General features: G+C 29.7%; 1 protein-coding gene across 1 annotated transcript in view; it reads right to left on the reverse strand.

Annotated features, from left to right (window-relative positions):
- Positions 1-6,063: 6,063 nt before the first annotated feature.
- The window catches only part of LOC107454205 (sialin), a 29,577-nt gene continuing 11,098 nt past the window's right edge, over positions 6,064-24,542 (reverse strand). Inside the window, exons 4-10 of the mRNA XM_016071315.4 lie at positions 24,247-24,430; positions 23,984-24,117; positions 18,366-18,515; positions 14,579-14,711; positions 12,471-12,626; positions 11,354-11,439; positions 6,064-6,369 (exon numbers count right to left, since the gene is read on the reverse strand). Coding sequence (XP_015926801.2) covers positions 6,199-6,369; positions 11,354-11,439; positions 12,471-12,626; positions 14,579-14,711; positions 18,366-18,515; positions 23,984-24,117; positions 24,247-24,430 — 1,014 coding nt within the window. The 3' untranslated portion in view covers positions 6,064-6,198. The remainder of the gene's footprint in view (positions 6,370-11,353; positions 11,440-12,470; positions 12,627-14,578; positions 14,712-18,365; positions 18,516-23,983; positions 24,118-24,246; positions 24,431-24,542) is intronic.

Raw genomic sequence — 24,542 nt, forward strand, 5'->3', positions numbered from 1 at the left:
ACAGGTTAGATTCCCCTAACCTTGGGATGTTTTCCTCTCCATGTAACGCAAATGCGGGTTAGTTCCAACAAAACGTCCCCCACGAAGGCAAGTTTCTCCCAATACTTGATCCAGGAGTTCCCTTGTCTTCTGGATTGGGTTCAAAATTATAAGGCTACGGAGTTGAAGATTAGTAGTCGAAAACCCAAAAATTGGGGCGGCTGTTCAAAGACGGTTATCAAATAAAATAAAATATATTTTAATTCATTTATTACCTCTTAACAGAAGTGATATAAAAAAAAAACCCATTTTGTTTTGAATAATCTCTAGAAATATTAGCAATTTTTTTATACCTTCTTATTTCTAAACTAGACAAGGTATAAACGTATTTCTAACTTTTATTTTTCTGTAAGAAAAAAAATTATAGATATAACTAATTCATAGGCCAATTCAAATTACGTCAATAATAATAAAAATAAACCCAACATAATAAAACCAAAATATCACTCTTAAATGTTTCTAGTTAATAATTGTTATCTTATATATAACCTGATCTAACTTTCAAAAGTGTTTATGAGCAATAAAACCTGCGAGCATTTTTATTTAAATCTGTTTATACCTTAACTTAAATAATAAAATAATAAATAAATAAAAAATAGCCTCTGCTTTAAAATCCTATTACCAGATTATAAATAACAATTTTTTCTTCCTTTTATAATTGTAATAATTTTATCATTTCGACTATTTGGACCCTTCCCTCCCCCCTTGAAAAAAAAGATTAGCCCCCTCCTGCTTTAACTTTTCAAAAAGCATTAAATGTAGTTCAAATTAAAGTGCATTTATAAAGTGTGCAATCCTCCATTTTAATACGATCCATTTAACTAAGGTATTAGTACTTTTAAGTTAATGAGTAAAATCCATTTGTTTCCCTTTCTACCACAGACAAACGTTGAGAGACAAATTCTAGTTGGTATATTTAAGTTGAATTGAAAACTTTTTGCTTTGTATTTGACGAGTTATTTTTGAATTTATCTGATAATCGCGCAAAAGACTTGTTTGACTTTCTACGTATTTCTGTATGTTAAAAAAAAAAAAAAAAGCTGACAAAACAAATATGCATAATAAGACACTTTATTAAAAATCTCAATTTAACAAAACAACTAACATATATATATATATATATTGATAAAGAATGTGATTATACAATAACAAGTATTTGGAGCCTAATTATTATAAAACTACTGAATCAAATCACACCAAATATCACAGACATCCATTCCAGACCATGAGGAATAAACTAATGAAATTTTAAAAAATAATATTCGTAAAATTACCCAAGGATTTTAACCAGCATAACCTTAGATAACTTGGTGTTACTCTATATCTAGTCATTTGACTTACAGACACAATATATAAACTTATTTTACATCCTATATTTATTTGAAACTAATTACTGTGGCTCTACGATAACTCAGAGTTACTTTGTAGCTGTAATCCATTGACTCATAGGCCATGAGTTGTAAACAACTTAGTTATATAATTCCTTTATTTATTTCTAACAAATTATCATATCACAAGATATACAGCTAGTAATTTAAGATATATAATTTAATTTAAGATATATAGCTTAACCTGCTAACAGAAGAAATTTAGATAATCGATAATCCCCTCAGATCTGAATCATGAATCGAATAGATAAAAGAAAACCAATGATTGGTTAAATGCACAACACTCTATATAAGTATCTTAAACATGAAATATTATAACATTCTGATATTATTCCTAATTTTAAAGAATATCAATGGCGAATTCTGCCTATTCACAGTTAAAAATTATAAAAAAAGAATATGGAGTAATGTAAAGGTGTGCTCAAATGTTAGGACGAAAGGGGGTTAACATTTGCAATCCTGACGTTTAACTGTTGTGATAGCATTCTAATTTTGAAAACTGACAAAATTAGGGAGACTACAAAAAGAATGTTTAGTAATTAAGGATAAATAGAAAAATTTTCAAAAGCTGTAAAAAAAAAAGTTACAGATATGTACAATTTGTTTTCCTACAGGAGCAAGAAGAAAAAAAAAAAAAAAAACTAAAATGTTGCGAGACAATATTCTAACAAAAAGCTATATTTTCAAATGAAGAGTGCATTTAGTTTTATATTCGAAAGTAATTTATATGGGAATCGCATAAATTCAATTTTTGAGGCAGACAAAATTAAAATACCTAGTTATAATATTGTAAATTAGCATCATTCAGCTTTTTAAATTTTATGAATAAAATTTTTTTTCCATTCAGTTAAATATCTGCTAACAGATTATTATTTTTTTCATTTACTATTTTTTTTTAATGTAACTGAACTTGAACCATGATAATTCAAGAAAATTTTATACCAATGATGCCCATAGTAATATAAGTTCCAAGCTAATTTGTAATGGTTTGACATTAGTTACTAATTTCCTTACAAATAAAAAATTTTATTGCAAAGATGAAGCATGCCATAAACACAGTTTCAATTACTGGAAACAAAACATATAAAGTAAAATTTCTCTAAGTGCAGTTGCGTTGAGTAGTAGTACTTTATTTACGTTGCACTGAAGTTGCACAATGGGCTAATAGCGACAATCTATCAAAAATCCTTGAGGATGATCCAAAGACATGAAACACAATTTTGATCCTCTGCAGAAGAGATCCTTTCTTCACTTTGGTAGTTCAACGCTCTGCTAGCAAAGTTGAGCACTTTAGAGTAGACCAGTTTAACAAGGACTCATACCACACACCCTCAGTTCCGTCACATAATTTAAGTGGTCACCCATATGCTCACTGACCATTGTCAGTGATGCTTAACTTTGGGTACTTACTGGGAACTATTTCTTACTACCAGTCTAATGTAGGACCTCATGCACCGAGAAACCAGAAGAAGTAAACTAGAGTATAGGCGGTATTCAGAGTCGAAACGAAGAGGTTTGACATTGGTCGACCATGTGTCCTTACTCTATTATTATTCAAATTGTCATTAATTAACATTTTCAATAGATACAAAAAGGAAAATATAATTTATAAATTCAATAAAAAAACCTTTGGCTGAAAAGTTGAGGAAAAGTTAAACAATTATCAGCAGACATAAAAAACATTATTTTTTTATTACTATCAAATTTGTTGTACATTCAAACGGTGATTTCCAGTTTTAAATTTTTATAAATATCTATATGGTCATGAATGTTCCCCGCTTCTTTTCTATGATCTGGCACTTCTGGCTACAAAATTTAAACATATTTGATCCAGTTATCTTACAGTAATAAGACTCCAAACATCAGATGTTATCTCATAAGCAACATATATTTTTCTATAAAGCTGGGAGAGGACAACAGGTGGAAACAATCTGTCTTTGGTATAAACAGTAAAAAAAAAATAACAAAATTAATCTGAAAAAATAGATCCATTTCATTTCATAAAAGATAAACTGGTAGAGTGTGTATCGATGTATTTCATTTTTATTAGATTATTTATCATTTAGCTAATGGAAAGATACCATTTTTAAAAACAACATTTAAAAAAATTAACATTGTAAAAACTGTATAAAAGTTAAACTATTTAATATCACATGGATATATGTGCTTAGAGATACATGTGCTTATAGATATATAATTTTATTGCATATCTATTTAAATTCATAGATAGTACATTAAAATTGAGGAAATAAGTATAAGCTTATTCAAAAATAATGCAATACAAACATTACACTGTTTTGCAGCTGGAGATTTGAAAAACATAACATAAAAACATGTACATTCAATAAATTATTTGCCCAACACAAAATCTCACTAAAAAATATTTCAAAGAGTATGCGCCTGATTTCAGGTTAACTAATACAAGAATTTACAGTATAGAAACAAAAAACTTTATAACGTTTACATTGTTTTTAGACATAAAATACAGTCAAACTTCGTTAACTGGACCTTGATAAACAGAGGTTCTAGTTAGAAAATTTATTTCAAAAATTCGTCAAAATTTTTTTTTTTGATAAATGGAAAAACAAAAAATTTCCTTACATTTTAAAAGTGAAAAATGGTACAAAACTACTTTAACATTTGTATAAGGAAAAAAGGAAATGAAATTTGTGTAAAACATTGGATTTTGCTTAGTTCAGTTAAAAATAAATGAAAGATACAAGAGTTGTTAATGATTCACCTATACTGACCCTGGTAGCTTAAATGAAGTTTTGTTATAAGAAAAGGTTTAAAGCATTTAAAAAAATGGCAAATAAGTAGATTTTACAACTGTCTGAATAATCGATGACAATAATATAAACGACACTAAAGTAACAAATTTTATAAAACAAGTTTAAATATTTAAAAAACAACTCTTGTAAAAAATAAAATTTTACAAATAAACATAATTTTTTATACACTTTGTTTAGGTAAACTAAATTGGTCCACTAACTTTTTTCTTGTTTCTAAGAAATCATTTTAAATAATGCTCACTTATGTTAAAGGCTTCACCGAAGAACAAAAATAAAATTCTTATTTTATGATTAAAGTCATAGTATGTGCTGAAAAAAAAACTGAAAACAATTTTATAATTAAAAATCAAGGTTGGCAAAAAAAAGAAGGGAAAAAAAATGAATCGGTTTTCTGACTATTTCATTTCAACTAAACCTTCAAATCTTAATGTTAATTACATCTAAGATATAAATTTCAACAGTAAAAAATGATAATCAATAAAATTATAAAGATACATTTAAGAATTACAACCTGTTGCATTACAGGTCTTATAATTGATGGATTGTTCTAAGTTTTAAAAATAATCTATAGTAATTCCAAGCATTATTTGAATTTCAAGATTTTCTAAAAACAGGTAAATGATACTGATTTGAGCAAAATGATATAGGAATAAAAAAAAAATTTTTTTTTAAAATTATCAAATTGAGTAAAATAATATTATTTTCTGAGCCAGACAACTACGTCAAAAACTAAGTATTTATGAATATCGGGTAAGGTGGATGACATTGCTTTAATCTATATGAGTTAAAGTGCTGTGTTTACGGACAAAATTCTTCCAAACATTAAATAATGTTAGAAACACATTTATGATACTGTAAAGCATGCAAGTTCTCTTTAAATCAATTCAAGGAACCTATACCATAAATACTAATAATATATTACTACAAAGAGATTAACTAATGAAAAAATTTAGACTTCCCTTGCTAAAAATAGCATTAGCCCTTTTCATTTAAAATAATATTGCCCTTCAGGCTAAAGTCAAACTATTAAATAAGCAATCCAATATAATTATTATTTGTTAACTGAAAAACAGAAATATTTATAGTTTATAATAAACAATTATAAATATAGAGTTACAAAAATTTCAATTATTTATTTCACTTTTCTGTTAGACATTAAATTGTGGATAATTTGTCTAGGTTTAATAGCACAAAGAAAAGTTGTGGCTATACTGTGCCAAACTAAGTAAAAAAAAACTTAAATATTTTGAAGAAAAAAAAATTAAACAAAAAAAAATTTTAATTGTAAAACAAAGAAATGAGAAAGGAAAAACAAATAAAAACAAAAAAGCAAAGATCACAACAATGCCAAAGGGTAATACAAGAACATAAATCCATTTTAAAACTGTAAACAACATTTTTGTATTGTTAAGGAAAATCTCTTTTCATTTTAAAAACAGATTACAATTCTCTCTTATATTAAAATTTGTAAAATTACTTTAGAATATTCAGTTAAGAATTTGCGTTACTGTAAAGTTGTAAACATTAAAAATGACCTATCTATATAAACACATACTTATAAAAGATATATTGACATTAATAAAATGAAAATCTAAAAGAAATAAATACATAAAACAGCATTAATTATGAATCCTAAAATAAATTACGCTAAAGACACTCTTTGAACAATATACATTGCTTGAGTATTAAATAACAGAAAAGAACAAGTGCAACATAAAATTTAAAAAAAAAAAAAAGAAAAAGATATGAGCTAAAAAAATAAATTAAGGATTTAAGAATGTGTATAAAGTAAAAAATAAACTAAACATGTCAATGAAAACAATGAGAGCTAAACAACTGGAGTTTATAAAATTGTATATGTATATTTATAATAAATATTTTCTAATATTTCAAATATCTATATATAGATATATATTAAACATCTTAATGATATTTGAAAAATATAATAAAGAATCTACTATAAAGTATAAGTACATAAGTTATTCATCACTTGTCGTTTCAGCCTTCTCAGCTATGTCACTCAAAGATCTCGATTTTGAAGCTCCCCATTTTTGAAGCTTTGCAGAACCACAAAGAACATAAAGAGCTCCGGTAACTACATACACTCCTATAGCGATGTAAAATACTATCCTCCATTGTGCTAATGTTTGCTAAAAAAAGGAATTGTGTAAAATTTGTTGAAATGTTCTTAATAAAAGCCTTAATTCAAGCATAATAAATATATGGACATTTATGTATAAAACAGAAGTTGTTGAAATATAAAGAATTATGTGAAATACATAAGCAAAAACAGAAAAAACAACTGAAATATATAAAAATACTATCTTTCGTTTGGGAGTCCCTTAGACTTTGAAACTAAGAGTATTTAGAAACCATTACATTCGAAACTCCAAATCTTTTTCTTTTCTTCTTTAAACTATTTAAAATAATATAAATCTCCCATTTATATACATTGTGATGGCACATTGACTTTTGTTCTTATATATTCTGTTTCATGCATTAGTATCAATCTTTTTTGTTACATTTTTACTAGAAGAAAACTGTTTTCATTTTTTTCCCTAGTTTTTTTCCGTGCTGGAAAATTTAGCATCCAAGATAAATAGTCATAACTTTTGCTTCACATCCCTATAATGATTTTTGGCATACTTAATGTGCTATAGTGTGTAAGCAGAATCGCTGTTCCATTGCTGTAATGTTTGCATAAAAAGACAATGATAAGATATTAAGAAATGATAAGATATTAAGAATCATTGAAATGTGATTTATGAAAGAATTAATCCAAGTTAGAATATACACATCAATATATAAATCGGAGATTAATTAAAATGTACAGATTAACTTTAAATATGTAAAGATTAACTTGAAATATGTAAAAATATTATCTTCCATTATGATAATCTTTGCGTAAAAAGGCAATGAGGAGATAAGAATTGTCTTAATGTGATTTATGAAAGTTTTAATTTCAGTTATAATGAACAGATGAATCAAAGATTAATTAAAAAGTAAAATATAACTTGGAATATAATAAAAATACTATCTTCCATTGAGGCAATGTCTGTGTAAAAGTACAATAAAGATATAATACGAATTATTGAAATGAGAATTTTAAAAGCAATTATTAAGATGGAATATGGACCTTAATATAGGGGTGCTCAACCTGCGGCCCGCGGGCCAAATGCGGCCCGCCAACCCTCGATGTGCGGCCCGCTGCCGCAATCAGAACAAAATGAAAAAAAAATTTTAAATATTTGTTTTTGAAAAATAATAAAAATAATTCGGTAATTTAAATTTACACTTTTAAGTTTTTGACGCACCCAATCTCAATCAATGTAGTTTTTCGATGGTTAATGCTACGGATTTCAGCATAGTTTTAAAAATCCCAATATTTTTAATACATCATTATTACGATTTACGAATTTTAATTACCACTTTTGACGCCTTTCGTATGTGCCGATTCCAATGACTTTTCGGTAGTTATTGCTACCCATTTTCAAGTAGTTTCTGAAATAGCGATTTTTGAAAGTTATGAAACGCTTTATTTGTGCAAACTTCATGGAAAATCTAAATGACTTTAGAACCTTTCTTCAACAGTTATTGCTGCACATTTCCGCCCGGTTTTTAAAACTTCGATATTTTTGCACGATATTATTACGAATCGCGAGTAAAGAATCGCTCATTTAGATAACCATTTTTTGACGCGGCTTAATTGTAACGATTTTATCGCAAATCAAATTATTTTTTAATCGTTATTCTAGAAATTATTGCTACACATTTCTACAAGGTTTTGAAAGTACCGATATTTTTTATACGCTATTGCGACATTTTAATTTCAAATCCCGCATTTAAATTACATAAAATTTTGATGGACTTTATTTACTCCAATTTCATCTGAAATATAAAAGTATTTTGGCTATTGTTTTAGTAGTTATTACGTTTTCCCCGTAATTTAAAAAGATTATGATATTTTTAATACTATGGTTTGACAGCAAGAGAGTTTTGAATCGCGCATTAAAATAATTATTTTTTACGTGCTCTGTTTGTGCCGATTTTATCATTTGCGTTGTACCGATATTAACACGCATTTTTTAAGAGGTTTTTCGAGCGTGTTTTTTCTTCTTTCTCGTTATTGCTGCATTTTTATTTGTGATTTAGAATATACCTGATATTTTCACACAATATTACAACTCGTGAAATTCGATTCAGTTTTAATTTTTTTTCGTAACTTAAAAAGTAATTATGTATCTTAGCCAAATCAACACCTTCCCAGGAAAAAAAAAAACGAGATGTGTTTATATTAAACGCGGTCCGTTTTGCAAAAAAAAATAATTCAAAACACGGCATAATTCTTTAGTCCCATGAGCACGTGCAAGTTTAACAACACACATCGAACCTATTCTTTTTGTTGTCACTTGTAATTTAAAAGTCATACATCGTAATTTGTATTTACGCTATCTGAAAATTGCCCATCGCATTTCGTATTAACATTAACGAGATTTAAAAATAATCCATCGCGTTTCGTATTTACGGGATTTAAAATCACATATCGCGATTCGTGTTCTGGCGTTTAAAATATCATCGGTTGCTACTTTTCTCGCAATTCATATGCACGCGTTTTAAAAATCATATATCGCGATTCATATTCATGCATTTTAAAAATCAAGTGTTGTGAGTAGTCCTTTCGCAATTTAAAAGCCACAAGATTCGTATTCACGTGATTTGAAAAACAAGCATCGAGTTTTTTATTTACGCAATTTAAAAATCACACATGGCAATTCGTATTCAAGCAATTAAAAAATAACGCATAGCAATTCGTATTCAAGCAATTAAAAAATAACACATCGCTATTTGTATTTCCGCGATTTAAAAACCCAGAAAGGAAGAACACCATCTAGGACAAATTCCAAAACTGATGATGTTATTTGCTCTAAGTTTAATACTACCCACAACAACAGCTTTTGTCGAAAGACTGTTTTCCAGAATGAATTTGGCCTGTTCAAAATTACAGAGTAGTCTTTAAATACAATCATTACATTTTCATTTAATGGCTCAAAAAATATCACATGATCAAGTTGATAAAATTTTCACAATATTCAAAAATTTTGCAAATTACAGTATAACCATTAAGAAATTTTTTAAACCATTTTCTACCTTCTTGGAGCATTTTATATCATTTATGATTATATGCTGGGAAACGATTTGCATATCATTAAATTTTAACTGTATAAAAAATTTAATCAAGATAAGTTTCGTAAAGTAATGTAAATTTTATTGATTGTTAATTGATTGTAAATAGTAAGTGTCATGTTAAAAATATATTCGTCATAAAAAGTTGTAAACAAGTATCTTAATAGTTTTTTATTATTAAGGAATATAGTTCCTTAAAATTTAATGTGTTTTCTTTCTTTCTTTTTCTTCCCTCTCTCAGCCTCTTATAATTTAAAATAAAAATGTCTGAAAGTTCAAGTACATTCCCTAATAAATGCTAAATCTTATTTTCCACTTAAGGGGTTTTGTTTTAATCATTTTTAACCCTATAAACTTTCTTTAAATCAAAGTATTTAACTTGAATTTATATTAATAACTAGAATATTTATTTATTTGAAATTTAATTCTATGAAGAAAAAATTTAACGTTAAAATCTATGTTTAAATGGACTTTTGTATTTTGTAATGTGATAAAAAAATTTCAATTTTTCCATAGTTTTTAAATTATTTCAATTTATCTAAATTTTTTCTGATAAATTGATTCTGATTTTCGAATTCTGTTTTCTTTCTTAAGTAATTAGTTTTGCATTTTCTAATTTTAAACGTTCTAAAGTGTTGTATTTTCTGCAAAGAGATTACAAGGTTAAGCGACAAAAAGAATTTAGTGTTATATAAACAATGATGTTTATATAACAATCACCACCAACAATTGCTTTCAATATGTCGGTCTAAACACTTTGGCATGCGGCCCTTCATTGGTCAATCTGCTGTGCATGTGGCCCTTCACTGAAAAAGGTTGTGCACCCCTACCTTAATATATAAATGGATATTATTAAAATGTAAGGATTATACTTAACAATAAAACTTTATTTGTTTCGCAACTGAAATGTATATATGGTATATATATAAAAAGAGGTCCACATATTTCAAGTGCTTGAACAGAGCACTTCTTTCTAAAGGCATTGATGCATGGTGGATTTTGCTTTAGAAATTCCTCATTTTTCATGTCATGTTGACTGTAGAAAGAGGTGTGTTTGAGCTTTCAAAGTACCTTTTTTTTAAAAAATTAATAATGAAACAAATAGTGTTAAGTATCTCTTTCAGTTTTCTTGAAATTATTTGTCTCTAGCTTGAATTATAGGTAATGCAACTTCATTTATAGCTATATTTTAACCTGAATAATATTTTATTAGCATTATATAAAAAAAATCTATAAGCAAAACTAATTTAATAATTTCTACTATAATAAACACTGTTCATCTAATTTTATCAACCACGTTGTTTAAAAACAAAGAAAAATAAATGAAAGAGTGAAAGTGGGACACCAAATTTGATAATTTAGTTTACTAAACCGGGGGACATTGTTTTTAAAGTTTAAAATCTTTATTTCAAAATTATATTGCCTGTGGCCAACTTTTATTCAGGCACTGTTGATGTGGGCCTAGTCAAAGACCTTTAATCTAAAAGATTATTATTAAAGTTTTGAACAATAGGTAAAATTGAAAAAACATAGGTGAGAGTGGAAAAAGAGAAAAAAAAAATCTTATGCACTTTTTCTGAAATGCCATATTTGTATTCTTAAATAATAAAAAAAAATTGACAATCTAAAGAAGATATATTTTTTAATTGCGGATTTAAAAAAGAAAAATATAACAGAATTTTATGAAACATTTTGTAGTAAAGATTCAAGACTGATCTGACAAGTATGATAACAGAAAAATGTATTTAAGGGAGTAAAGTTAGATTATGAATATTGCATTTTAGGAAAATAATATAAATGAATTTCTTTGAATATTTTAAGACAATAAATTATCATATAAATCTTGGACCATTAAGAAAGCAAAGTGAAGAAGAATTTTACTTTTAAGAAATATAAATTATCGAAAGAAAAATTTGATGTTCAAATTAATGAATTTTTTTAATAACATACATTATTTTGAGTTAGGGCACCAACAGCCTTGGGAGCCAGAAAACCAGTTAAAGTTGCAAATGCGTTTGTCATTCCCATAAGAGTACCTGAAAAAAATAAGTAAAAATTCATCGACAGTTCTAAGAAGTAAATGAAATTATCGTTGTAATGCACAGATATACATATTTTATACTAAAATAGCAATAATAAAGACTAAGTGATGAAATAAACACATTTACCTCTTCTTTTCTTTTTCTATCTTGAACAACTATTTTATTTTAAAACACTATATATCAAAAGCAGGGAGCGAAATGTACACTCTCCAAGTATTCAAATCCAAATCTCTTTGATGAACAAGTTTATGTTGTGATTGTGGAGTGTGTAAAATTCAAGTTTTTGTTGCTTCACTAACATTAACTATTATTGGCGACCGAATATTTAGGAATGACAAAGATCTCCGCCTGTTGCAGGGGGCTTCCAGCCACAACTGAAGATTGAATTTTTTTTGTAGCCATATACTTTTACCTCTGAAACTTTATTTAAACTACTAATTGACTTCAGAGTAAATTGGAGTAAATTAACTGTGAAGTTAAATTTTATTCAAAGAAAATAATTCACTCCTTTACCTTGATTTCTATAAGGAATCTGCTACACACACAACCAATCAGGTGAAAAAGTTGAGTTGGGATGATTTCAGATCATGAAGCAATCAGAAAATTGCACAACTAATTCTGAAGATTGGTGAGCAAAATTAAAAGGGAGTGGTTTTTATTTCGTAGGAAATCTCTTAAATTTCTGGGGGAAAAAATAATTTAAAAATTTAATGAACAATTCTAAGGATCCTAGTAGAATAAATTCAAAATTTATTAGTTAAACCTTGATTTAAAATAATTGACTTAAATTGTGTGATTATTATTCAATTAGCTTTTACATTCCTTCATTTTTTTTTCCTTAAATGTTTGTACAAGCTTTTATTAGAAATATGAATAATTTAATACAACACAATTCTTAAAGAACAAAAATAAAAACTATAAACAGAATATATTTTGTTTAAAAAAATATTTATAGAAAGCAAGCTTTTGATGCATCTCAAAGACAAATTTTCACTGTTTAACATTTCATATAATGTAATACATACCAGCAAATTCTGGAGACATATCAACGTGTGTCACCATGTAGCCTGAGAAAGTAAATCCATTAAAACCCATAGCCAGAGTAAGGAAAACGACACTCCATATGTGATTACAGCCACTAACAATAACTCCAAGTAAACATATAGCTGGTCCAATGAAACCTATAATTAAACAATTCTTCAATTTATCAATCAAAAATATAAAATACTCAGACTATCAAGATTTAATTAATAAATAAACAACTTAAGTCACACTTCGGCTTTTCTGCTCCGGTCACAAAGAAAGATCATATTCCAGCTGAATTTAGGCAGCTAGCTTTGGAAATTTTAGGCGAGATTCCCAGTGACGGTGTAAAAATTTATACAGAAGGTAGTGGACTGGGAAACCTAGCTGGTAGCGGTGTCTTCATTGAAAAATTACTCCATCTGACTTTCGAAGTGAATTAATCGTAATTGAACAGGGCATCGATGCTATAATCAACGAGAGTGACTTTGGACAGGGGTGATTGTGAGCCCAAGTCAGAATTCCGGAAATTTTCATGGAAAAAAAAAAAAAAACTGTTTAAATTGAAAAAAATTTAAACAAGGTTTTTTCCTTTTTCTCAATATTTCTTAGTTTACTTAAAATATATTCAACATTTTACACATACCTATACCATTTACACATATCTATGATGACCTGGAGAAGTAATTAAAATTTACAAATATGTCTTTCTTTTTTGAGTTTATGATTATAACAATTATTTAATGATAAAAAATGAATATTAATCATGAATATAAGCTTATAAAGTATCTCTCTGGCTCTCCCTTACAAGCAAATAAAATAAACTGTGCTTTTAAGTTCCACCTTTGAAAATTTGATTTCTGGAAACTTCAGTGATCAATGATCTTTTGAAACATCTGGACCTTCGATCTCCGGAAACTTGCGGATCACTGTTAGCGAAAAATCCGGAAATCCGGATTTTTCCGGTGCACAATCAGCCCTGCTTTGGAGATATTTGGATCCTGTCGGACAGTCGCAGCTGCCTTCAACACATACACAACTGGACGAAAGTTGGAGACAAAACAAGCATCTCCATCCTTTTTAAACTTCAACTTATTTCAAAGCACCACGACGTTCATCTTCAGTGGATACCATCCCACGCTGACATCATTGGCAATGAGCAAGCAAATCGCTTGGCCAAGGAGGGCTGTAGTAATTTTACATCTTCGTCCTCAGCCCTTACCTTTTCAGAGTATCAGTCCAAAATCAAAAGCCATCTATCAAAAAAGTGGAGGATCCCCCCCCCCCCTCACATCATTGGTATGCGGCCAAAGAACCGGGCTCTTCATTTGTTCCTATAGGTGATAGAGCATCTCAAATAGCTATTTCCAGATTGGCAAGTGGACACACGAATAGTCTCTCGTACTTTGAAGGAAGAAAGACTTATGCAGTCTGCTCCAAATGTGAAGCCCAGCAGGCCTCAGCCGGACATATCCTTGACTGCTTGGGCCTTTCCAAGGAAGACTTATATGCTACTCCACTTCTTGTCATCGACTTTTAGAGGGTCAACAACCTACTGGATCTTGTCTGACGAAGTCAGACAATTAGAGGATAAGAAACAACAACAACTTAAGTCACATCAAAGCTATTTAGGATTCTTTTTTTTACCACAATTAAATCATAATACATGAAGGTCGAGAAGACAATAAAATTAAAGTTAATGCAACATAAATCATAATTCATTGAGCTTGATATTAGAATCAAATGCATAGTAATTACAACCACATTGGATTGCCAATTCAATAATCAGTCAAATATCTTCAAATAAGTCAAATATCTTCCATTTTGTTAGATGACTTTTTGCCATCTTTCCAGTAACTTCTGATAATACAGTTTTAATTAAAAACAAATAGTTAACTAATTGTAAAATTGATATTATTTTTTAGCGTAAGTTAGAATATTATTTTAAATAATACAATAATAAATTTTAAATTATGGCACAATATTTGCCAGATCAAAGTATATTTTTTCCACAGAAAAAATTAAATATTATTTCACATTGAAAAACTGAAATTTTTTGCCCATCTAATACTTAAAATTTTTAAATTTAAAATAATAAAGAAAAGCTTACCAACAGTGTTACAGATTTTACGAATGGTGCTGATAGTAAAATATTGTCTTTGACGGGCATAATCAGCAATATAGCTTGTTACCCATCCAACAATAGCTTGTAAGAGATAAGGAAGAGCAGAAATAAAACCATCCTAAAATAGAAAAAATTATTGCATAGTATCAGTGCTCTGAACAAGGAAAACTTTTTTGGTTTTAACTAACTCAAAAGAGTGATTAATCTGCTCAGCTTAGATTCAGAGGCTTATAAGGTAAAAACATTTTAAAATTGCTACAGTCAAAGTTTAGTTTCATATTTGGAATTAACTTAAGCATTTATATACAGAACAATAATTTGAAATTAAAAAAATATAATAATAATAATTACAACTTTGCTTGCTTTATAATCAGATAAACTTGTTAAAAATAACTCTTTAAACCATAATTGTTTCTCTGTTGAATAACACAAAGAGAAAAAACTGATTTTCTGCTTAGACAAGCAGATTCTAAGCAAAATAAATGAGAAGAGTGAATGAGTGAGGAAAAAAAAAGTTTAAACAAATCATAAACTTAAAATAGCAAAAAATTTAAAAAATTGGTTAATGGGTTGCGATTTTTATTTATTCCAGTAATTGTTTTTCTTTTGTTTATGTAAATGACTGATTGTCATAACAGAGTTGACTTAGCTGCCCACCTAGCTTCCCATAATTTAATTTTAAACACAGGTTATCAAAGATTTTAATTAAAGAAAACTGATATTTCCCTGCAAAAAAGAGCATTTAAATTTTCTTAATAAATTAAAGTTAAATAAGAAAAGATTTTTTTTTTTTTTTAATGAACAATACTTTCACATGCCATTAACTAGGGTTACTTTGTCCGTTTTGTAAGAAAAGTATCTTTAGGAAATATATCAGTACAAACTTTTAGCAGATGCTATTATAAAGAAAAATACTGCTCATTTATTATTATTGACAAAGAAATGTGAGAGACCAGTATATCAAATTTTATTTTGTCATTCAAATAACTATTACCTGAGCATCAGGTTTGATCTCCTTTGTACTAAATTTAGATCATAAATAAATAGATTTCACTTTTTGCATTTGTTAGAATTAATTTAATAAGTCAAAACTGAGAGAAGTATGAGAAAACAAAATGTTTGTATTATTTCATCAAAAATTTTTTTTTTCCATTTTATTTATTTTCAACAGCAAATAAAAATAAAAATTATTAATCAAACGAAAATACTTAAAAGAAAATAATAATAAAAAATAATTAAATAAAATCAAATAGCAAAAAGATTAATTGATGAAATTTAGCCTACTGATTTTTTCTCAAGACTGATTTCAGTCCCCACGATTGAAGAGTGGTACGCATGCTATTAGGTGTGCCATGTCATGGGAAAGTTAGGGAACCTCTAGAATATATAGTAATAAGAAAAAATACAAGTGCTTAATAGGAATTTATTTTGATTTTTTCAAGTTACACTACTCATGAACTTACATTTCCCATTTTTTTTACCTTATTAAAAAATGTAAAAGCATTAATACTACTTAATTTAAAAACTTTTGAGAAGTTTTGTCTTTAATTATGAATACCAGCTAATATCACTACTTCTACTCTGATTACAGTACAGGGTAACAAAAAAGTATGGGGATCACTTTTGTGGCTAACTACCACTAATATTTTAAAACCTATTTACATATATAGCTTACTGATCTAAAGCTCTGCTATTAGACTTTCAATTGCAATACTATTTCATAAAATCAAAAAAATGCCTTTGAAGAAATTTGACAAAGAGCTAATTGGTCAAGTACAAGCATTTTTAGAACTTCGCTGGAGCCACAGGATTATACACACCCATTTTAAAAAGAAAGGTATTGCGATTTCACTCAGTCATATCAGTCGCATCAAGAATTCAAAACTCTGATTGATGCAAAATAATGCAAAACCAAAAAGAAGTGGACGGCCAAGCAAGTTGAAGAAATCAGATTTGCAGAAGCTTGATAAGATGACATCAAACCTGGATCCATCAACACAGGCAAGCATGGCTAAAGCTCTTAACCTGAGTCAGCAAGTTGTAAGCTATCAACTAAAACAAAAGTTGAAGAAAAAATGCCATAAAAAACCTAAATGTCATCATTTAAGTGAGAGATTGGTGCAGATTAGGAGGCAACTCTTATGGCCTCTCTACAAGCTTCTCTGTAAGGACAGATGGCGAAAGTTCATTACAACTGATGAAGCTTGGATCTATCTATCTGATACCAATGCTAAATCTAAAGTTCAATATCTTAGCCGTGGACAGAACAGGCGAGACTTGACACCCTCAACCACGGTGCCTCATGTCAAAGGCGTAATGGTTTGGATGGGCATATCCGCCCATGGTGTGACCAAACCTCGGTTTGTGAAACCTGGGGCCCAAAATAAATTTTGAGTATTCCATACAGAAGATATTAAAGCCCTTTTTTAAGGATGATTACAGCAGATTGTACTCTAATAGTGATGCTGTGTTCCATCAGGACTCTGCCCCATCGCATGCATCTAAGGTCACCCAGAAATTCCTAACAGATCAGCAAGTGAAATTCCTGAGACCAGAACAATGGATTCCAAACAGTCCTGATGCTTCACCATGCGACTATTTCCTATGGGGACATCTGAAAAACAAACTGAATAAGAAAAGATTTTCTACATTGAGAGGCCTTCAAAGAGCTCTTAGAGAAGAGGTGAAGAAAATCCCCCAGGAAATCATTTTGCGGGCTTTAAAATCATGGCCTAAGCGTTGTAGTCAAATCTATTATGCCGGAGGTCGACATATTGAGAAGCATCGCTGAATTTATATAATAAATTTTGGAAATATAAACATTCAAAAATGATCCCTATATTTTTTTGTTACCCTGTATATTTCCCAAATAATATTAAAAATTCCTCCACTGGCAAATGATATTAAAGATTTCTTCTTTGACACATTTCATTTTAAATTTTTATATTACAATACATTAGATTATGGATTTATATTTTATTTCTAATGGCAAAAGAGAAACAAATATCAAAATAAATATGAAACAATAAATATAGATGAAAAATGCAATTAAAAAAAAATGGCCGAAGTTACTGCCTTAAAATGTCTCAATCAGCCCAGTAAAGCACTGTCTCAGAGCCATCGGACATTAATGGAGTTTCCAAAAGATTTCAATGCAGATTAGTGATAATAATATTATATTGGAAAAAAAGTGTATTGTAAATTGAAATTATGGTAAAAAAAATAAAAAATACGCAATACATAAATAGAGAAAAATTAAAAATATTAACATCTTATAGAACATGTAATTCTTTACAACAATAAAATATGTACACTTACATGAGCATAATTGATTATTTTGACTAAGACAAAAAAGAAAATTCAAGGAATTAGGAATTCAATTTTCAAACAAATTTTTCACAAATGTTGATAATTTTTAAAATAAACTAAAATGTATTTTGAACTTAGCATGTTTTAAATTAAGGTCGAAAGTGTTAAAAAAGTTAGTTACAAATTATACAAAAAATCACTTTTAGATTTTCTTTAAAAATTTTATCATAAAACATAGAGATAAAATAAGATTACAGCTAGAACAAAAAATCTTAATATTGAAAACTAAAATCAACACCTAAAATTTGAATTTTTAAGAAAAAATTAAATTAAGTTTAAATACAACATCCATACTCAAATAAGGAAAATTACAAACAAACCTAAACAGATTTTTAAAGTTTTGTGACAGTTCAATTAAAAATTATTGAAAGGAAAATATATAATACAAACTTTCAATACTTACGCTTTTAATATTAAATCGTAATATGGAGCTTAAATACGTTGGAAGCATAGTTAAGAATGTGTAGAATCCCCAATTTTGTCCAAAATGGGTAATCATTAATGTCCACACAGGAATAGATGTCAGTATCTTTTTCCAAGGAATATTTGGTTTCTACACAAAAGAAGAAATTGATAGACATTCACTGACAAACATATTTTAAATAATTATGTTTTAGAAAAATATTGAAAGAAAGGCTTTTAAGATTTTTCAGGAATTAATAGTATTTGAAATATATTTAAATCAGCTTAATTGTATTACATGATTAAAAACAGAAATAATAATTAGATGTACAAAATATGTTCTTGAATTTTTACATTAGAAGTTTTTCACTTTAAGATTTCTCATTATAACTTAGCTTTCATTTTATACCCAAAAAACATAAAATGGAGGTCACTATATTACTTTATAAATACAAAATAAATAATGAAATGAAAGGAAGTTGAACAAAGGTATACATATAAACCAGGATCATGTTTGTGGCATAATTACCACTACGAATATTAAACATCAATTCACTGGTATATAAGACATGTTAACTTGATTCTCATGCATTTCAGCCACGGACGAGAGAGGTTGCTCCTCGAAACCAGTTCTCTACTATCATAGATAACGAAATCATCGACGGGTCTGCAGGAGTAGGACAGTCCGAGTGTCGCGGGGGCCAGACCCCCGAACGGTCGGCCACCCCGCCTGTAGATTCTATGCACCTCGCGTCCACCCGAGCTCTTATCAGAGCTTGTTGACCGGGATACAGGGGACACGGCTATGTCACAGCCACAAGATGCGGGGCTACCTGGCACCCTTATGGCACCGACAGGGATGGCTACGCCGGAACTGCACGGACCGTCTGGGAGCCTTGTAGTATCCAACACGGATAGGAGTGACAACGAAATAAACATTACCACTGGCTACAAAATGGAAAGGCCGGAAATCATCACAAATCATCATCAGGCATCACCATCAGGCCGGAAATCATAAATAATAGACCGAGTGACAGAACATATCAAAATAAAAGTTATGCTGATGCCCTAAAAAGACAAAATAACTCAGATATGCAAAGCTCAATAAACGAGGCCAAAAATATCTTCCAAAAATTAAATGATATGGTCAGTGTCTTAAATGCATTAAATGCCATACCCCAGCTTCGCAAAGCGGTCAAATTAATAGAGCAAGAGGAATATCATACATACCAAGATGAATAGTAAACCTATTAGCATTATGTTGTGGAATGCGGCTAACATTAGCACAAAATTCCACGAATTCAGTAATTTTATCCTTGAACATGATATTGATATCGCCCTAATAACCAAGACTCATGCAAATGCTAGCACTAAGCTAAAACTTACAAACTATAATACTTATAGAACAGACAGGACTATTTGTAGAGGCGGTGGGACCGCAATCTTCGCAAAAAGAAGCCTTAATACTGTACAATATAGCAATAACAATTGTGACAGATACGAGGAAATATCTATTCTTCTTTACAAAAATAGCAGAGACTACTACAAAATTACTGCTATATACAATAAACCAAAACACATACTAACCAAAGATATGTTGGAAATATTATTACCAGATGGAGTTAATTGTATAATAGGCGGAGACTTCAACGCCAAGAACACTATTTGGGGTAGTAGAGTAAACAACAAGCACGGCAAAGAACTCCATAAGCATATCCAAGATCTAAATCTTACGGTTACATCACCAATGGAACCGACTTATTTCCCTTATACACCCCATAAACAGCCAGATCTACTTGACTTTTTTATTGTCAACAACAACACCACCATGTGTTGTCACACCCTTACTGAGCTAAATAGTGAGCACGTCCCGGTCATTGCTACGATAGGTTCCACTATTGAACATGCTCCAACCTTCACCAAGAAAACCAACTGGGAACTATACTCAAATATCCTTACGCTGAACAGTAGTAACTCAACCCTTAGCACCATAGATGACATAAACAACGCTATTAACAACCTAACTAAAGATATTCAGCAAGCCTATAATGATGCCACTAAAACTAGCATCAGTAAACATAACTACATGGCACTCCCACAAGAACTAAGGTAGCTAATAGGCTACAAAAATTATATTAGAAAAAAGTGGCAAACTCACAGAAACCCAAGAGATAAAGCAGAATTAAACAGGCTCACTAAAGACATTAAGAAAATATGTAAACAATACAGAAATGACAATTGGGAAGACAAAGTATCGAGTATGTGCACAGAGGACCAAACGGTCTGGAAAATGTCTAAAACCTTAAAAATCACGAAAACGATCAACAAACCAATTATCCATGACAACAAAAATGTCTATAAAGATGAGGATAAATTAAATACTTTCGCTGATACGATTCAAGAGCAATTTCAACTAAATAAAACACCCTCTGATGAAAATGAAGACAAGGCCATTGATAAGATCTATAATGATTATTTTAATAATCACAACAGCCTCAATAATTTAGATGAACTCCCCAATACTGAGATGATCAGCATAATTAAGAAACTCAATAATAGAAAAGCCCCAGACATGGATAACGTTAATAATATCATGGTCAAATATCTGCCACAAAATAAACTCAATAACTTATGCAACATCTATAATGCCTGCCTGAGAAATAATATCTTTCCAGACATCTGGAAAAATGCTACCATTATTTTATTTTCCAAACCGGGAAAAGACTCTCGAATTGCGACTAACTTTAGACCAATAAGCTTACTACCAACATTTGGTAAGATATTCGAACGGATTATTCTAAACAGGCTACAACCACTAACTGACTTTACACCAAAAGAGCAATTCGGGTTCAGAAAGGATCTGTCCACGACAAAATAGCTCACCAGGCTAATTGACTTTATAAGCGACGGCCTTTACAAAAACGAAGCGACAGCACTGCTTATGCTAGACGTGGCGAAAGCATTCGACCGCGTCTGGCACAAAGCATTAATATCTAAACTGATTAAACAAGCACTTCCATATGGCATCATACATATAATTGATTCATACCTGAGTAAACGCACCTTCCAAATCAGACTCAACAACAAGCTCTCAAATGAATGCCCAATAAATGCTGGCGTACCTCAGGGTAGTATTTTAGGCCCTGTATTATACTTAGTTTATACAAGTGACTTTCCGATCACTACTGATAATGCTAATTATATGATTGCTTTTTACGCAGATGATACGGCCATCGCATATCGCTCACTAAATCCAAACCAAGCCGTGAAAAAACTAAATGACTACATGCCACCTATCAAAGATTGGTGTGCTAAGAATAAAATATCCATTAATGCTGATAAGTCTAAGCTAATGATTATTAGAAAAAAGAAGAGACGCAAACCTATCACAAATAGGGTATCACTTTTCTCAAATTATGTATCAATTGTGGACAAAGCAGATTATCTAGGACTTACAATAGACGATAAACTCAATTGGAATGACCATGTTGAGAAAATCAAAAATAAATCACTTGCTGCCTTTTCATGCCTCAGAGCACTACTTAATGCAAATTCAAAACTACCGCTGAACCTAAAAAGACTGCTATACATCTCCTGCATACGACCTATCATTACTTATGCCAGCCCTGCATGGAGATGCCTGAACAAAACCCAAACAAAAAAACTAGAAGTGATACAAAACAAGAAGACCCTTAGAAGAGATCTAGAGCTAGAAACCATAAATGAACACATGAACAAATTAAGCACCAGTTTCTATAGTGCGGCTATGAATAGCACAACATCAGACTTTAATCTAATCTTCAATAAAGAACTGATACACGATATCAAAAATTATAACCCCATCACAAACTTCTTACTATCAGATATGATTTTATCCAAACACTTTAAGACCACATACAAATAACAGACACAAGCATTCATAGACATGACTCTACGCCTACGGCAAACCCGTTGAAGGAGCAACCCTGTAGGGTCCCATCCAGGCAAGCTGTAGGTCTATTAAACTTAAAACGATGAGCAACCCGGTACGAGCGGTCGTTTACCGGGACGACCGGGTCATTGTTATAACAGAGGCTCACACTAATTAATACAAATATCATGATATATAAACATTGCCAATATGTAAATATTGTAAATATATTATATTTTAATTTTCCTTATTTTTCAATCATGTAAATAATCTTGTACATATTTTTTCAATTCATTTTTTTTAACATGCTAATGACTCTAGGGACCTTCCAGTAATTAACTTTATAGATAGCTAACCAATGTTAGTAAACTGATATTTCTTTTCCCTGAACCAAAGCCACTAGTCTCAATTGCCCTAGGGCCAGTAAACAGATGAAGAAGAGAGGTGCCCGCATCCGTGGGCAGGTACTTCGGCAAATCACATATCCAAGTCCAAACTTGATTCAATCACGAGGTACCTTTTGATATATGAAGGTTGGTATTGTCGATAACTCCGCCCCCACATGTTTATTAGAGTTAAAAATTTGGTGAAGGTATACATATAAACCAGGATCATGTTTATTAGTTAAAAATTTGATGATAAATGTGTTAATTTTTATGAAAAGCTGCAAAGTAATTATAAAATGCTAAAAAAAAAAGCAATAAATTGTAATTCTTTCATAAAAAAGTCTATTGAAATAAAATCCAAAAACAATATGTATACTCATATAAAAAAAATAGAGAATAAGAATAAGACAAAATCAAATTTAACAAAGAAGTGCAAATTCTAAAAATTAGAAAATTACAGACGGACTTCTATTTAACGAACTTCCATTTTGCGAGTTTTTTTGAGGAACCAGGAACATTTTGAAAATTTCTTCGTAAAATAACTTCCAAATTGCGAAGTGAATTTTCTATTTAACGAAATTTTCTTTGATATCTACTTTTCCTATTTCCCAATATTTCAGAACATTTTAAACTTGTTATCGCATTTTATGGGGAAAATGACCTTGAATTGATTTTTGAAGCCACTTTTAGAGAAAACAGTAAAATTCCTTTTTGTTTGCAATTCAAACGAAAAACTCAGACAAAACTAACAGATTTTATCAGTAGCAATTAAACTTAAGAACTCATATGGTAATGTAGGTTTAAAATTACTTTGCAGTTATAATTTTATGCAGCAAATAAATGCAGCTATAATATTATACATAAATTTAGCTTTTTTTTTAGTTTAAAATTATGTAGCATGATAGTGTACTACTGGACAATGTTTTGCTCTATTCTTGTTTTCCATGCAAATTTCTTTTATAACTAAGATTTATAATATAAATAGTAGATACTAGCTTACAAGATAAAGGTGCATCAATTGGCATTTTAACTGTGTCTAGTGTTTATGAATTTAAAACCTGTTTTGTGTTTAAGTATTTCAAAAAGTGATTTTCTATTTAACGAATTTTCCATATAACGAACTTATTGTCAGGATTTAGCAACTTCGTTAAATAGAGGTCTGACTGTATTTTCAAGACAATAAAAGAACAATTATTTAAACCAAGAAAGTAAAAAATAATGTGACAAGATCAGATTTGTCATGATAAAAATTTTATTATAATAGAAATCCTTGAATGTATAATTCTATCATTAAAAAAAAAGTGAATGCAAAAATATATTTACATTTTTTTTCTGACTGTCATCACTTCTGTCAGCTTGAATAAGTAATAGTTCAGCTCTTGAGATTCGAGGATGAACGTCAGGCGTTTCATAGATCAAAATGCCCCAAAATATGGTCCATATACAACCAAGGGTACCTACAAAATAAAAAATATTTCAATCAAAAAGTTAATAAAAAAAAGTTGGTTTAAAAATCAAAAATAAATTATCATTTATAAATGTAAAATAAAAGCAGAATACATGAGAAGGAAGAGATAAAAACACACCAAACACATAGAAAACAGATGGCCATCCTCCAAGGAAATCTGAATCACAAAGCAGCCCAGATATTGGCATTGAAATGACTGTTCCAATCTGGGCACCACTGTATATTATGGTGCCTAAAAGACTTCGTTCCATTTTCGGTAACCAAGTACCTAACATAGCGTGCATTGCAGGAAATGTAACACCCTACAAATAAGTTTTTTTTTAATTAAATCATTTTAATTTGAAGTAAAAACATCAGAACTGAATCTTTTTTAATATAAATACATAGCTGTCAACAACACAGGGAAAAATCCAG

This window comes from Parasteatoda tepidariorum, chromosome 4, assembly GCF_982258835.1.
Source record: "Parasteatoda tepidariorum strain Cologne lab strain chromosome 4, Ptep-v5.0, whole genome shotgun sequence".
Lineage (NCBI taxonomy): Eukaryota > Metazoa > Arthropoda > Arachnida > Araneae > Theridiidae > Parasteatoda > Parasteatoda tepidariorum.